This window comes from Dunckerocampus dactyliophorus, chromosome 17, assembly GCF_027744805.1.
Source record: "Dunckerocampus dactyliophorus isolate RoL2022-P2 chromosome 17, RoL_Ddac_1.1, whole genome shotgun sequence".
In the NCBI taxonomy this organism is placed as follows: Eukaryota; Metazoa; Chordata; class Actinopteri; order Syngnathiformes; family Syngnathidae; genus Dunckerocampus; species Dunckerocampus dactyliophorus.
In genome coordinates, this window is record NC_072835.1 from 9,178,274 (window position 1) to 9,192,090 (window position 13,817).

Consider the following 13,817-nt stretch of genomic DNA (forward strand, 5'->3'; position numbering starts at 1 on the left):
TTCATGTAATCTAATCATGGATGTACGTGAAAAAAATGATAGCTTTTAATCTACTACAGTGAAAACTATTTAAGTCGACGCCCTCCGAGTTGGCTGACTCACATCTACTTAACCGAAAGTGCACATTTTCCTGTTATTTTTGCAAATTGTTTTCATATTTTCAGTCTTCTGTTTTACACTGTATTTTTCACACTATAAGTCACTCCGGAGTATAAATCGCATCAGTCAAAAAATGCATCATGAAGCGGAAAAGACATATATAAGTTGCACTGGACTGGAAGTTGCGGTATTTATGAGGCGCGATCATCATGGTGAGCCCTTTTTTAAGAGTGGCACAGCACAGTTTCCAAGCCAAACATAATTAGTTTCCTAATTAAACAACCCTGCTGCCTCAAATATGACATTTCTCAATCCACACAGTATCATATAATTTTAGTTGCACATGACTTACAGACACCTAGTCTCCAAAGTAAAAGCATATTAGAAAGTATTTTGTAACAAAAAGCGTCCGGTATTCAATTTGTGTGCCAGACTGCGTCACAAGCTCTATGCAATGCATTATTGCAGCCACTAGGTGTCGCCAAAAAAACAACCACCACCCCACATTACCTTAAACTGGAGTGGGGGAAATTATATTTATATTTATATTATATTTATATTTAAATTTATATTATAATGTATTTATATTATAATATAATAATAAAATATTCATAATAATTTTGTTAGTGTGGACATGGCATTAGATATTTGTCACGAGTCAGTTTCTTGCGTTGCTAAATTGCTAAACTGGCAACACTGAATTCCCTCCTGCTACGTTTTCTCGGTCGACCATGTGTGTTGACGTCAGTTTCACTAATAATATTAATAATAATAATAGTAATAATAATAATAATAATAATAATAATGATAATCTAATTTATATTGACAATGGTGTGAAAAGCTTTTTGCCCTTTCCTGTTTTCTTATTTTTTTGCATGTTACTCACACGTGAATGTTTCAGATCATCAAACAAATTTAAATATTAGCCAATAACATCTGAACACAAAAGGCAGTTTTTAAATGAAACTTTTTATTATTAAGGGAGAAAAAAAAAGCCAAACCTACAAGGCCCTGTTTGAAAAAGTGATTGACCCCGGTTAAAACATAATTTAACTGAGATTAATTGAGATATGTCAATCTGGAAAAGGTTATAAAGCCGTTTCTAAAGCTTTGGGACTCCACCAAACCACAGTGAGAGCCATGTTCAATAAATGGGAAAAACATGGAACAGTGGTGAACCTTCCAGGAGTGGACGGACGGCCAAAATTACCTCAAGAGCCCAAAGAGGACTCATCCAAGAGGTCCCAAAAGGCCCCATCCAAAGAACTGAAGGCCTGACTTGCCTCAATAAGGTCAGTGTTCATGACCCCACCATAAAGAAAGACACTGGGCAAAAACAGCCTGCATGGCAGAGTTCCAAGACGAAAACCACTGCTGAACAAAAAAGAACATTAAGGCTCGTCTTAATTTTGCCAGAAAACATCTTGAGGATCCTTTGGGAAAATATTCTGTGGTCTGACGAGACAAAAGTTGAACTTTTTCGAAGGTGTTTGTCCCATTACATCTGACATAAAATTAATGCCGCATTTCAGAAAAAGAACGTCATACCAACATTAAAATATGGTGGTGGTAGTGTGATGGTCTGGGTATGTTTTGCTGCTTCGGGACCTGGAAGACTTCCTGAAGGAACAGGACAATGATCCAAAACACACCAGCAAGTCCACCTTTGAATGGCTGAAGAAAAAAAAAATGAAGACTTTGGAGTGGCCTAGTCAAAGTCCTTACCTGAATCCTATTGAGATGCTGTGGCATGACCTTAAAAAGGCAACTTATTCACTGAATTACAAAAATTCTACAAAGATGAGTGGGCCAAAATTCCTCCACAGCGCTGTAAGAGACTCATTGCAAGTTATCGGAAATGCTTGATTGCAGTTGTTGCTGCTAAGGGTGGCCCAACCAGTTACTAGGTTTAGGGGGCAATCACTTTTTCATGCAGGGCCATGTAGGTTTGGATTTTTTTTTAAATTTAAAAAATAATATTCTGCTGTTTTTTACACTTTTGAATAAAAAATTGAAATATAAATTCTACTTTTGCGCTCAATAGTACAGTACAGGGTCATGCGGAACCTACAATCACGTACAGAACGGTTCAATACTAATAGGAAGAATATGGTGGACCAGCGCTTGATGAGTTGGTCCACATAGGCAGGTTGTCCACATAAACGGGTTCCACTGTACAACATGGAGGCTCTTTGTCAAGGGAACCGACTCTTGGAAGGGTCCAATATTGAACTGCATGCATAATGATGCGCTTCAGCTAAATTGCTCCACACAGATAGAATAGCCCTGCACAGAGGAGGCACTGCTGAATCTTTTAGGGATGTTACCACAAACTGACTCATCTGTTCCACAAAATATTGAACATAAGTCCGTCTGGGCCGTCCCCCTACTGGAGCTATTAGTAGTAATTTCACAATAATTCCCCTGAGACAGTGGTGTCCTTGAATTGTGGTCTCTTTTTTTTTTTAACCCCAACTTACATCCACTTGTCGAACTTTATTGTTTCCATGTGTGTGGTTTTATGTGTCCTTGTGTGGAGGAAATAGGAAAAAGTGCCTTGATGCATGAATGAATGCTGCTCTCCACCAGGGCATGAACTATCTCCACAACAGCTACTTCGGCTGCCATGGAAATCTGAAGTCATCTAATTGCGTGGTGGACAGTAGATTTGTGTTGAAAATCACCGATTATGGATTAGCCAGTTTTCGCTCATCTTGCGAAAACGATGACTCCCATGCTCTCTATGCAAGTAAGTTGACCATGTGCAGATAAAATGCTATCTTTGCAATATCGCGGCCTCATTTTTGACAGTACCTTAATTGTTTAGAGAAGCTGTGGACAGCTCCTGAGCTGCTCATATACGACCACCATCCTCCTCAGGGGACACAGAAGGGTGATGTGTACAGTTTTGGCATCATCCTGCAGGAAATAGCCTTGAGGAACGGACCTTTCTTTGTCGAAGGCATGGATCTCAGCCCCAAAGGTAAACTGGCATTAATATGTGTTAATGATTAAAGGTTATCTGTGGTGAGGTACAGTATATATTTTGGACCAAACATACCATCCATCCATTGGATTTCGTCTGACATTTCAAAGTGGGTCCAAACACTGCAGTATATCATTGTATCAACAGTACACATGCCGGACAGATGTTAAAGGCAAAAATATAATATTAAATGTCACATATAAAGTAGTAAAATGGTTATTCCCAAGATAGTGTGAGTATTATGATTATTCATATTACCTCTGGCAGGAAGGTTGCTTTATTTGAAATTGTTCACTGAACACCATTTAAGCAATTGTGGAGTGGTGGGGAAGAAATGTTGCATTTTTTGTGCAGATCCCCTTACACCAAGGGTGTCCAAAGTCAGCCCAGGGTTATTTTTAGCCTGGAACTCCTTTTTTATTTGCCCTCTGCATAGTCTAAAAATGTAATTAATCCATTATTATTGAGATATATTACACTGTACACGAGTTTGCTTTGTCATGTATAGCAAAAAGCTGTCATGTCAATGTTTTGTTCCCCGCATATTAACCATTCAGCATTCAAATACACGGTGATTTGCCCAACATTGGTAAAGCTTGAGTTGCACTGAAAATAGTCCGAGGCAAATTTCAACTGGCTTGAGGAGGTGTTTGTTACATGGAATGAATCAGTTTGATATTTACACCCCTACTCACACAACACAAACCAACAGGAGCTTATCAACCCAAACGCCTACCTCACTCACGGTGCAACTAAAAATAACACAAGTTACACACAGACTCGAAATAGACGCTTACACACTAATATACAAGTAAAAAAAATACCATTTCATACGAATGTAGGCATGCTGGGACGCGCACACCTTCTCCAACCAGAAGTTACCCAGCATACCTTGTGGGTTCCACATGTGTTTATTTTTGGTTGCACCATGAGTGAGGCAGGCGTTTACTTTAATTACCGCCTGTTGGTTTGTGTAAGATTGTAAAAATAGATATTTTTATGGGCGGCTTAATCACTTCCAGATTTTCGCCATTTGTGAAAAGTGAGCATCTGCTGTCTGTTCTTTGTTTTAGCACAAACAAGCCTGAGGCAAATGGGTATTCTGCAGATATATGCAATTATAGCAACAAAATCAATGTACATGGAGAAATGTTGTCTGTGCGAGTTGTGTGCATTTGCACAAACCCCAGCAGCAGTGCGCTCCACAGTTATGCAGAGTTGCAAAGCGTGGGTTGCCAGTGCCAGGGGCAAGTTGAATAATTGCACCCCCTAACCCGTGGACCTGTAGCATGGGCATCTTCCATCAGACCCTGTTGACCCTTTTTGATTTTTTTAGGCCACCGTACTTCAATGTGGAAAAGAGCCAAACAATTTTGGTGTAAGTACAGCTTGAATGTGTTAAGATATTTTGAGAGGTGATTTTCAGAACCTCAGGCAAGGCATTCCAGAGCTGAGGGGGCCATGACCGCAAAAGCTCGACCACCTTTTAGTTTTGAGGGAAAAGGAACAACCAGTCGAGGTTTGTCTCCTGGCTCACAGTGGAGCAACATTTCAGCAGTGGAGCCTGGGGTAGAGCCAAAAGGTGTATTAAAGGTGACTGGTAACATGATTTTAAAAAACGACTGCTAATACGTGTCGAGTCGGAAAACTGGACTAATGGGATTTTACCATCTGGTTTTCATTAAAAGTTGAGCTGTTGCATTTTGTACACAGCGGAAACAAAAGATTTGACAGCTTTTGGATAAAGTGAAAATGTGAAAGCTGTGTTGCACAATTAATATGGTTACAGTTATGGTCATGGTTATGTTTTAATTTTATTTGAACATGCATGCAAGTTACAGTGGAATACATCACATAATTCAATTCACAGTTCCACATGTCCAAAAAGAGTAGGAAGAAGCAAATCTTATTTAATCCTAAAACCCATCCATTCCACATCTTGTGCAGTACATATTATTCACTTCCTGTATTCCATATGTGATTTTTTAACACATAGAAAAATGATAAGGTAATGTAAAAATATGATGATGTAATTATTAAGATGTTTTCACAAGTAATATAATAAGTATAATAATAAATAAATAACAAATAATCATAAATAGAGAGCATAACAAAACAAGTTCAAGACTCTTGTGCCGTATATTTAGCAAACATCAACTGCTTGAATTGTTTTTTGAATTCGCTCATCTTAATGCATTGTTTGAGTTTCTAGAATTTCTTGCCTTATTAATGGGGTTGGGACCGTAGGGTTGTATTGTGTGTGTCCCAACTTTTGCCCTGTAGTGTATGTACAAATCTTTTTTTCTTTTTAAATTTAGTGGGTGCAGATTATATACTGGTGCACTCTGTCTGGAAATTACAGTAGTTATGGCAGTAAAATATGGCCTATTCTTATTAGTGTGACTGGTCCGTGTTAGTTTAAAGCATGATTACGACATTTTGATGCTTTAAAAGTTGAAGAGCAGGCTGGTGCAATTTTTAGGTGTGTAATTTATGCTTGTCATCATTCCACTGAAAATCCTTGCCATCAACTGCCATCCACTAACCATCTCCTTCAACAACACCTCAGCTACCTCAATGGTTATACTATCCGTGGGAACATAAACCTGTAATGCAGTTCAAGAGCAGGAGTTCAACCTTTACAGTATCCACAATGAACATCCCCTTAGGGGGTTTCCTCCACAGCATAATGTTGGCTGGGTGTTTATTCATGGTCACGCTCAGTGCTGATTGTATAAGTGCCATTAATTGGCTGAAAGGGCATGCACTTGCTGTCTGGCTCAAACACCAGAATTTTATACACTTATACTAGCAACAGAAGAGGATGTGGGTATAATATTATAAATAGAACATTTCTAATAAAGTGAAATAGACGAAAACAGATGCTTTTCTTCCTATTTACTTAAACAGAATACTCATCACTATGACAACAACAGTTGTAGTAAGTACTAAAAATCTTTTCCTCTTTACCGCAGAGATTGTGCAGAAGGTTAGGAACGGTCAGAAGCCGTACTTTCGACCGACGACAGACAACAGATGTCACTCAGAGGAGCTGACCATCCTGATGGATGGCTGCTGGGCCGAAGACCCCACGGAGAGGCCAGACTTTGGCCACATCAAGATCTACATGGCCAAGCTCAACAAGTAAGACCCCCTGCACCACTTCTTATTAATTACGGTATATTCTCAAGAGCAAATAATCATTGAGGGTGGAACATGAATATGACATTCATGCCCATGATGAATGTACTGTAAACTTCTGACCGCAACTGTAGGTGTTGTGCATTTCCCAAGTCTAGACTGATGTTTTTCAATGTCAGTATTCCAGTCCCCTCAATGTGACCTCCCCTCAGCTGAGTGTAGATATGTATAGCTTTGCATGTGGAGTGGCCTGGGCTAGAGAGCTCAGTGTGATTGATAACCTCTGAATCACTCAAGGATGCTCTTGACGGTGTCATGCACGGTCGTACCACATGTGCAGGAAGCCCCTTCATTACACAAGCCGAAGCATTAATGCACTGTTTGCCTGTTATTTTCATTAAGTAAATGTATGTTGTTGACATGACATGATGGATGTGCTGTTATATTTGGCCTGCTCATGAGCTTGAAGGGCGCAGTAACAAGAGGGGTGTTCAGTGCTAAATGGTTTGTTTAACCCGTACAGAGTTGAAACTTCGCTCACCGTGAAAAGGCTGTTCCCTCAACGTGCAAGTCCAACTGTGTGTATACTACTTGCTCTGTACTGCAACAAGTATGTTTAACCACTTTGTAAACAAGAAAGCACTCAAGACATCTCCACTAAACTGCACCCTTTACTGCATTTGTTCTATCTGCATCTGGATCTGGATCTGCTTATTAATATGCTTTCAATGCTGTGACTGGTACTAATGTTTTCCACATATTATGTAAGTCTTTTGTGGGAAACTTAATGCGATTAATTTTAATGCAAAGGAACTGTAGCATGACTTTTTTGGCAATGTTCGGATACTAATTCACACCTGTTTTTAAAATCATAAAAATGTTATAATGCTACGTGAATAAAGTTGTAATATTGCGAGAAAAGGAATGCAATGGATGTCCTACACAAACCTCAATGCACAAGGCTGATGCCATCACCCTTTCTTTCTTGGAAAGTTTGGGCTTTTTATCATAATTACACCACTTGATTCCTGTAACATTACTACTTTTTTTCACAAATTACCCCTCTCATCACTAGGTGTGTCACGAGACGAGACGACTTTATTTATTTAACCGCGTCACAAAACAATGTAGGTATGTTTTGAAATGTTTGTCCCACAAATTGACGCTAAACAATATTAATGTCAACATTTTTTGAGACCAAATAAACTACTGTCATGACAATATATAATAATAAATAATCCATCCAACCATTTTCTATACCGCTTCTCCTCATTAGGGTTGCGGGGGCATGCTGGAGCCTATCCCAGCTGACTTTGGGCGACAGGCGGGGTACACTGGACTGGTCGCTAGCCAATCGCAGGGCACATATAGACAAACAACCATTCACACTCACATTTATACCTATCGACAATTTAGAGTCTCCAATTAACATAACATGCATGTTTTTGGAATGTGGGAGGAAAGCGGGTCTAAATCGACGTAAAACCCACGTACGGGGAGAACATGCAAACTCCACACAGAAATGCCCAGGGGAGAATCGAGCCCAGATCTTCCCGATCTCCAGACTGTGACTGTGTGGCCAACATGCTAACCACTAGAACACCGGGCGGCATAATAAATAATAATAATAATAATAATAATAATAATAATAGTATATCATAATAGTGCAATATTTCCATTAATATGTCATATTTCACTCTGTCAAGTTGTGGAATTGCCATGTGTGTGAATTGCCATGTTTCCTAACAGGTAATTTGTACTGTCTAACATTTGTAGCATTTCTTGAAATGCTGACTTTTCAGCTCTTCAACTAGAGATCAGCATTTCTTTTGCAATGACTTTCTATGAACGCAGACCATTTTGCGGTGTTCCGTTTGTATTTACTTTGCTGACCAAACGTCTCATTGAGTGTTGACTGTCAGGGTGAAGGCTCTGCATCTCCATGTGTAGTTTTTTTCCCAAATGGGAAAACTGGGTGGGGTGGATATGTTTGAGGTGTGCAAGTTGTTGCACTTTTCACACTTTCAAATAAATTCGGTATACTGGCTTGTTCATGTTGATGGGCTCACATTGCTCATTATTAATATTCCCACACAAGGGCTGTGGCTTTGAAAGCATCTTTTTCCCTCTTAGCTTCTACTACATTATCTTGTATTGCTCCTCACAAAGCTCTACTCTTTTGCTGTGTGTGTATGCTAGCTAAACTGTATGACTGACGAGAGGTTTCACTCTGTTCACCGTTGGTCTATGAAGTGTCTAGGTGCTGAACCAATGCACAGACTGAACTTTCTTCCTGCCTGTTTGGAGATGAGAGACGAGGAAAACAGACACAAATGCACATGGCAATATATGGAGGCCGGCACAACTATCGAGTTCATTTTCAATTATCCTGTGATTAATTAATTTATCGCGATTCATCAGTAATTATTGTGAGACAGTTTTTTTTCTGAACGAGAAATCTCACACGTCTCTCACGTTTTAACACCCCTAGTAATCACACAATAGTTCATTCCAAAAACATGAACGTTAGGTAATTGGAGAATTGTCTGTATGTGAGAGTGAATGGTTGTTTGTATATACTGTATCTGCCCTGCAATTGGCTGGCGACCAGTCCAGAGCGTACCCCGCCTCTCAGCCGAGACCTGAATGAGGACAAACGGTATAAAAAATTAATAGATGTGGCGCCACTACTCCTTCTTAAGATTGCAAAAAGATTTGCATAATTCACTCTTTTAAGTGATTTTTCTTCAATTATGAAGCACTTATGAAGCACATTTCTGAGAAAGGTCTCAGTAAATTGCCATAAACCCATTGGCACTGTTGCCCTAAATTTGTCATTAAAATAATTGAAGGCTTGGAGTAAAGAAGCACCATAATGGGTCTGGTTGTGCAAAAATGGTCTCTGAATACAATGTTATCAAGACAGTGATGCATCATGGTCCATGCCTGAACCCTTTCCCCACATTCTGGTAAGGGTAACTAAGCTTTTATGAATAAACAGATGTTCTTCAATAACATGAGTAATAATTGATTTAATTTGAACGTCCAAACTTAATTGCTAGTGGACGTGAGGATGTTTTCAATTTTGTATGCATTTAGATGAATGATGAGGAAAAATATGGACCAAATGAGCTGTGTGATTGAGCGCGAGGATGCTTCTGTGTTTCATGTCTCACGGTGTTGTTCTTTACACTTAACATGTGGGCGCTTGTAAGATGTGTGGCACACAAGAAACATGGCAGGAAGCCAGGCATTGATACTTTAAACCACGGATGATTCACACACTTGCTTCATCGGAGTTAATGCCTGGATATGTACTTTATGTATCGACTGTGTGTGTGTGTGTGTGTGTGTGTGTGTGTGTGTGTGTGTGTGTGTGTGCGCGCGTAAGCACATGAATGCAGACATCCCTTCAGACGCCGCATTACACAATACATGTATTATATAATACAAAAAAAGGGGTGAGGATGAAAACAGTCATGTAGCAATGTGTCTCAAAGGTTTAGATTTGTGCTCATGTAGAAAAGATTAAAAAGATATTAAAAGATTATTGTGTGCCTGATCGGGTGATAATGAAAGTAGCGTTGTGGTTTGTTTCCATCTCACATCTGTTGAGGGTTGCATAATGCCTGTACTGTATACATTCAACTGGGATGCATCTCTGATTATTTTTAAAAAGAAGAATTGGGTGTGCAAGTTTGAATTTTGGGGGAATTTTCTATGATTTACATGCACAAAATTATACAGACTGACTCATATGTATACAAGTACATGTACATAGAGTCACCTAAGTCTTTTTAGCGGTGCTGAAGGTTCCAGAATATCTTTTAATTTGTCAAGCCCTATTAACTTACCATTAGTAATCATAATTGACTGAAGGTAGTAGTGCCTCTTTGCCCACATAAACTAATTTGTATTGGTTCTACCATTACTCAAACCAGAGGGAAAGCCCAGAAGGTGTGAAGATACAAGGAGAATGTAGAGTCACACAAGTTGGGAAAGTCTTTTGGAACCATTTCTATACTGCAGATTCCAAGATCATTAGTTCAAACAATTCTATGTACAGTAAGTACAAGCTATTTGGATTTGTCACTACTGTGCCAAGGTCTGGAAGAAGATGCACTGTCACCCTGAAATGAAAGGAAATTAGTTATGATGTTCAGCAACAACCAGGAACAACCAAGGCTCAAGTCGGGCATGAACTGGAAACTACTAGAACACCAGTGTCACTGTCCACATTGAAGCCAGTTTCACATCACATACATGTAGACAAGCTTTTTGGACAAAGTAGATGGAATCATGAAATATTTGTCATGATCGGTTATAGGCGGGACCCCAAGATGCAGAGACAGAGGCGAAGTTTGGATAAAACATCTTCAATAGAATTTACACAGAGCGAAATAATACACCAAAAGGGTAAACAACCAAAATAAAGAAGGCAAGGAGTCACTGTTGGGGCGAAGGTAAGACTCACCATGGGAGGTGGAAACAGGGCTGTGCCAGAACTGGTGCTTTAAAGCACCACAAATTACTGATGAGGCACAGCTGCGCTCTGCTGCTCCACCTACTGAAGTCAAGGGATAGAAACTAAAAAGGACGTGAAGACGTGATTCTTGATGTGATAAAGAATTGAATTATTTCTTGAATTCAATAATGTTTCTCACCTCAATAACCCAAAATGGAGCCAAAGAAAGTTGCATTGGCCAGCATTTCGATACAGAAGGTGAGAATAACACTAATAACTCATGGCAAAACAGGAAGGTGTCCGTGTGGTGTCTCACTGCCACGTTGTGTCTTTGTGAACAGTCACGTATTAAATGAAAGGAACCTTAAATGTTCATTTATCACTCTCAATCGCCATTTATATGCATTAAGAATTGTTTTGTACATGTAAAACTATAAAAACATGTTTTGTGTTTACGTTTTTGTGAGTCAGCCGCTGATGACATCATAGATGGGCAATGTAGCTGACTTCTGGCTGCCATTTTGTTCGCAAACTGAGGATGCATACATTAAGAACACAGTTGGACTCGCACAGTGTATTAATAACACGACAAGACACGTGTCGGATTGTACGCTAACTGGAAAATGGACACAAGCTGAGGCAAAAGTTTGGCGTAAATTTTCAACGTTAACCGAAATATACGCTAACCGGATCGGACGATAACTGAGGTTTCACTGTAAACTCAACTACACACAAAACCTGTCAAGTGGAACATGACAAGACTACCTTCAAATTCCCCTCCAAGATGGCTGACACATTAAAACTAGTTCTGGAATGGAGAAAGCAGGCTAACATCAAACCCTGACCTCAATCCCAGTCAATCATTAGTGAGCTATGCTTCGAAGCAGGAAACCAACTAATTTAAATGAAGTCTACTAATTCTGCCAAGAAGAGTGGTCAACTATCCTGCCAGAATTATGGCAGAAGCTTGTTAGCTACAAAAAGCAGTTGGCTGAGGTGAAAAGGGACATTTAACCAAGTATTACTGGGGTTTATAAGGGTCTAAAAATGGATTTATTTAACATTCACGAGTGATGCTTAAAGTCTGGCAAATCAAAGTTCCATACGGTACATGGCGTCTGTCAGTCCCAGTTGTGTAATCTGCTCTTTCCTTGTTTTCCGCAGAGAGGGCAGCACCAGTATCCTTAACAACCTGCTGTCCAGAATGGAGCAATACGCCAACAACCTGGAGAACCTCGTGGAGGAGCGAACACAAGCCTACCTGGAGGAGAAAAGAAAAGCTGAAAATCTCCTCTATCAAATTTTACCACAGTAAGAAGAAATGAAAACACTCAGTCTTGCCCTTCCACACCAAGGCTGGATTTATACTGCATTACTTTATGTCCTATCCAGGGTTTAATATCACCGGGCTCACGTTTACAGAACACCTGACACAATCCGTATGTCCACTAGGGGAAAGAATCGCAGAGTGACTTGAGACGATATTAGCACAATAATTTACCAACGATAATTGCGTGACTTATACAGGACTGGTGATGGGTTGGGGCGGTGACGTAATGACGTCATGGCACAACAAATATGTTTAAAACTAAAAACTAACTTTCTTCTGTCGCTTCTTTCTGTCGTTTAATCGAGAAAGGGCTTCTAAGGGCTTTGGAACTGGGCAGAGGCCAACAGCAGCCCCCGCTGCTCGTTGAGAAGAGCGATGCATGCTTTCATGTCAGTTTTCATGTTCTCCCGTGCTACCGCAGCTTAATAAATCCACCAAACAACTTGAACACCCACATCTATACCTTTGCTTCTTGCTTCTCCGTTTTAGCCTCCAAAACTCTCTTCACTGGATTTGTCGATATTTTTTTGTTTGTTTGTTTTTTCAAAAGCGTATCTCGAGGGATCTGATTATTCGCTAAATATAGCAACATCGCTGCTAAATCGGCAACACTGATCCGTCCTGCTACATCTTCTTATTCTATGGCAGACCAGGCGCATATAAGGTGTGTTGACAAACAAGGTTACACGGACAGTCCCAGTATAATGTGTTTATGAGCAAGGGCAAACAGGTAGCTCCAGATCTATTTGTGGTGGTCCAAATGTATTTATGGTGGGCCACCACATATGAATGAATATATGACAAACACTAGTGTGAGAAAATGTACAGTTCAGTTTACAGCCATTTCACAGTCATCACTGTATGTTCTGTGTGTACACTTTGTATGTTTTAAAGTACAGTATGCGTACTAAACGCTTAATTACATTGAGTTTTTAATGATATCTTTCAAAGAAAAGCTACATGTTTTGCTCAGGATGTTATTAAAAGCATTGTCTTTATATTACGGCTGTCATATGATTACAAATTTTAACCATATGAATCAGCTTACATCAATCAGTCATTGTTAATCCCCGCTTGCTAGCCATGTGCCCATTTTCACTGTATTTTCTGAACAGAAAGATAAACGACATGACACGATTCTATAGGTTTGACATAATGTATGTTTATCAACAGCTCCAAATCAACTGAAAATGTCAATCAAACTCAAATATACGGCACACCATCGTATCATTTGCCTGTCTCAGTTACAGTTACAGACACAGGCGGTCCTCGGTTTATGGCGTTCTGAGTTTCGGCACTCCCATTACATCATGGAACTCGTTTAAGCCGACCCGGTTTGTGTCGACAACCCGTCATTTCCATGAAAAACGGGTCGGTTTATGCAGATTGTTGTTAACTTTATCATCATCGCTCGTGTGTTTTTTCAAAAGTACATTTGTAGTCGTGTCAAAATCAATAAAAACAACAAAGGTGCAAGAGGGAAGCAACTGCGACGTACCTTCCAAAGCTGTGGCGTAGGACCAAGGTTGTTTCTTCTTTCATGATAGACTTCTCAGCTGAACATTTTTAAAAAAATATATACACAAATGGAGGAAAAGAATGTCAACAAACTGCCTGGTCAAAAAATCCTCTTAACACCCATTCTCCTTACGTCTCTGGCCAAAGCCACAAGTAAATGTCCAGCAATCGTTCATTTCGGTTATGTCAACAGGCGCTAATGTCATTCCGAGGTATTTCGACTTAAACAGGTTCCACTGTAAATCTGCGTAATTCATAGTTAAATGTTGTCCCAATGT

At 39.7% G+C, this 13,817-nt stretch overlaps 1 protein-coding gene across 1 annotated transcript in view; it reads left to right on the plus strand.

Moving 5' to 3' along the window:
• The window catches only part of npr2 (natriuretic peptide receptor 2), a 100,605-nt gene that overhangs the window by 75,169 nt on the left and 11,619 nt on the right, over nt 1–13,817 (plus strand). Inside the window, exons 13-16 of the mRNA XM_054756654.1 lie at nt 2,689–2,848; nt 2,927–3,082; nt 6,061–6,229; nt 11,856–12,002. Of these exons, the coding sequence (XP_054612629.1) occupies nt 2,689–2,848; nt 2,927–3,082; nt 6,061–6,229; nt 11,856–12,002 (632 nt within the window). The remainder of the gene's footprint in view (nt 1–2,688; nt 2,849–2,926; nt 3,083–6,060; nt 6,230–11,855; nt 12,003–13,817) is intronic.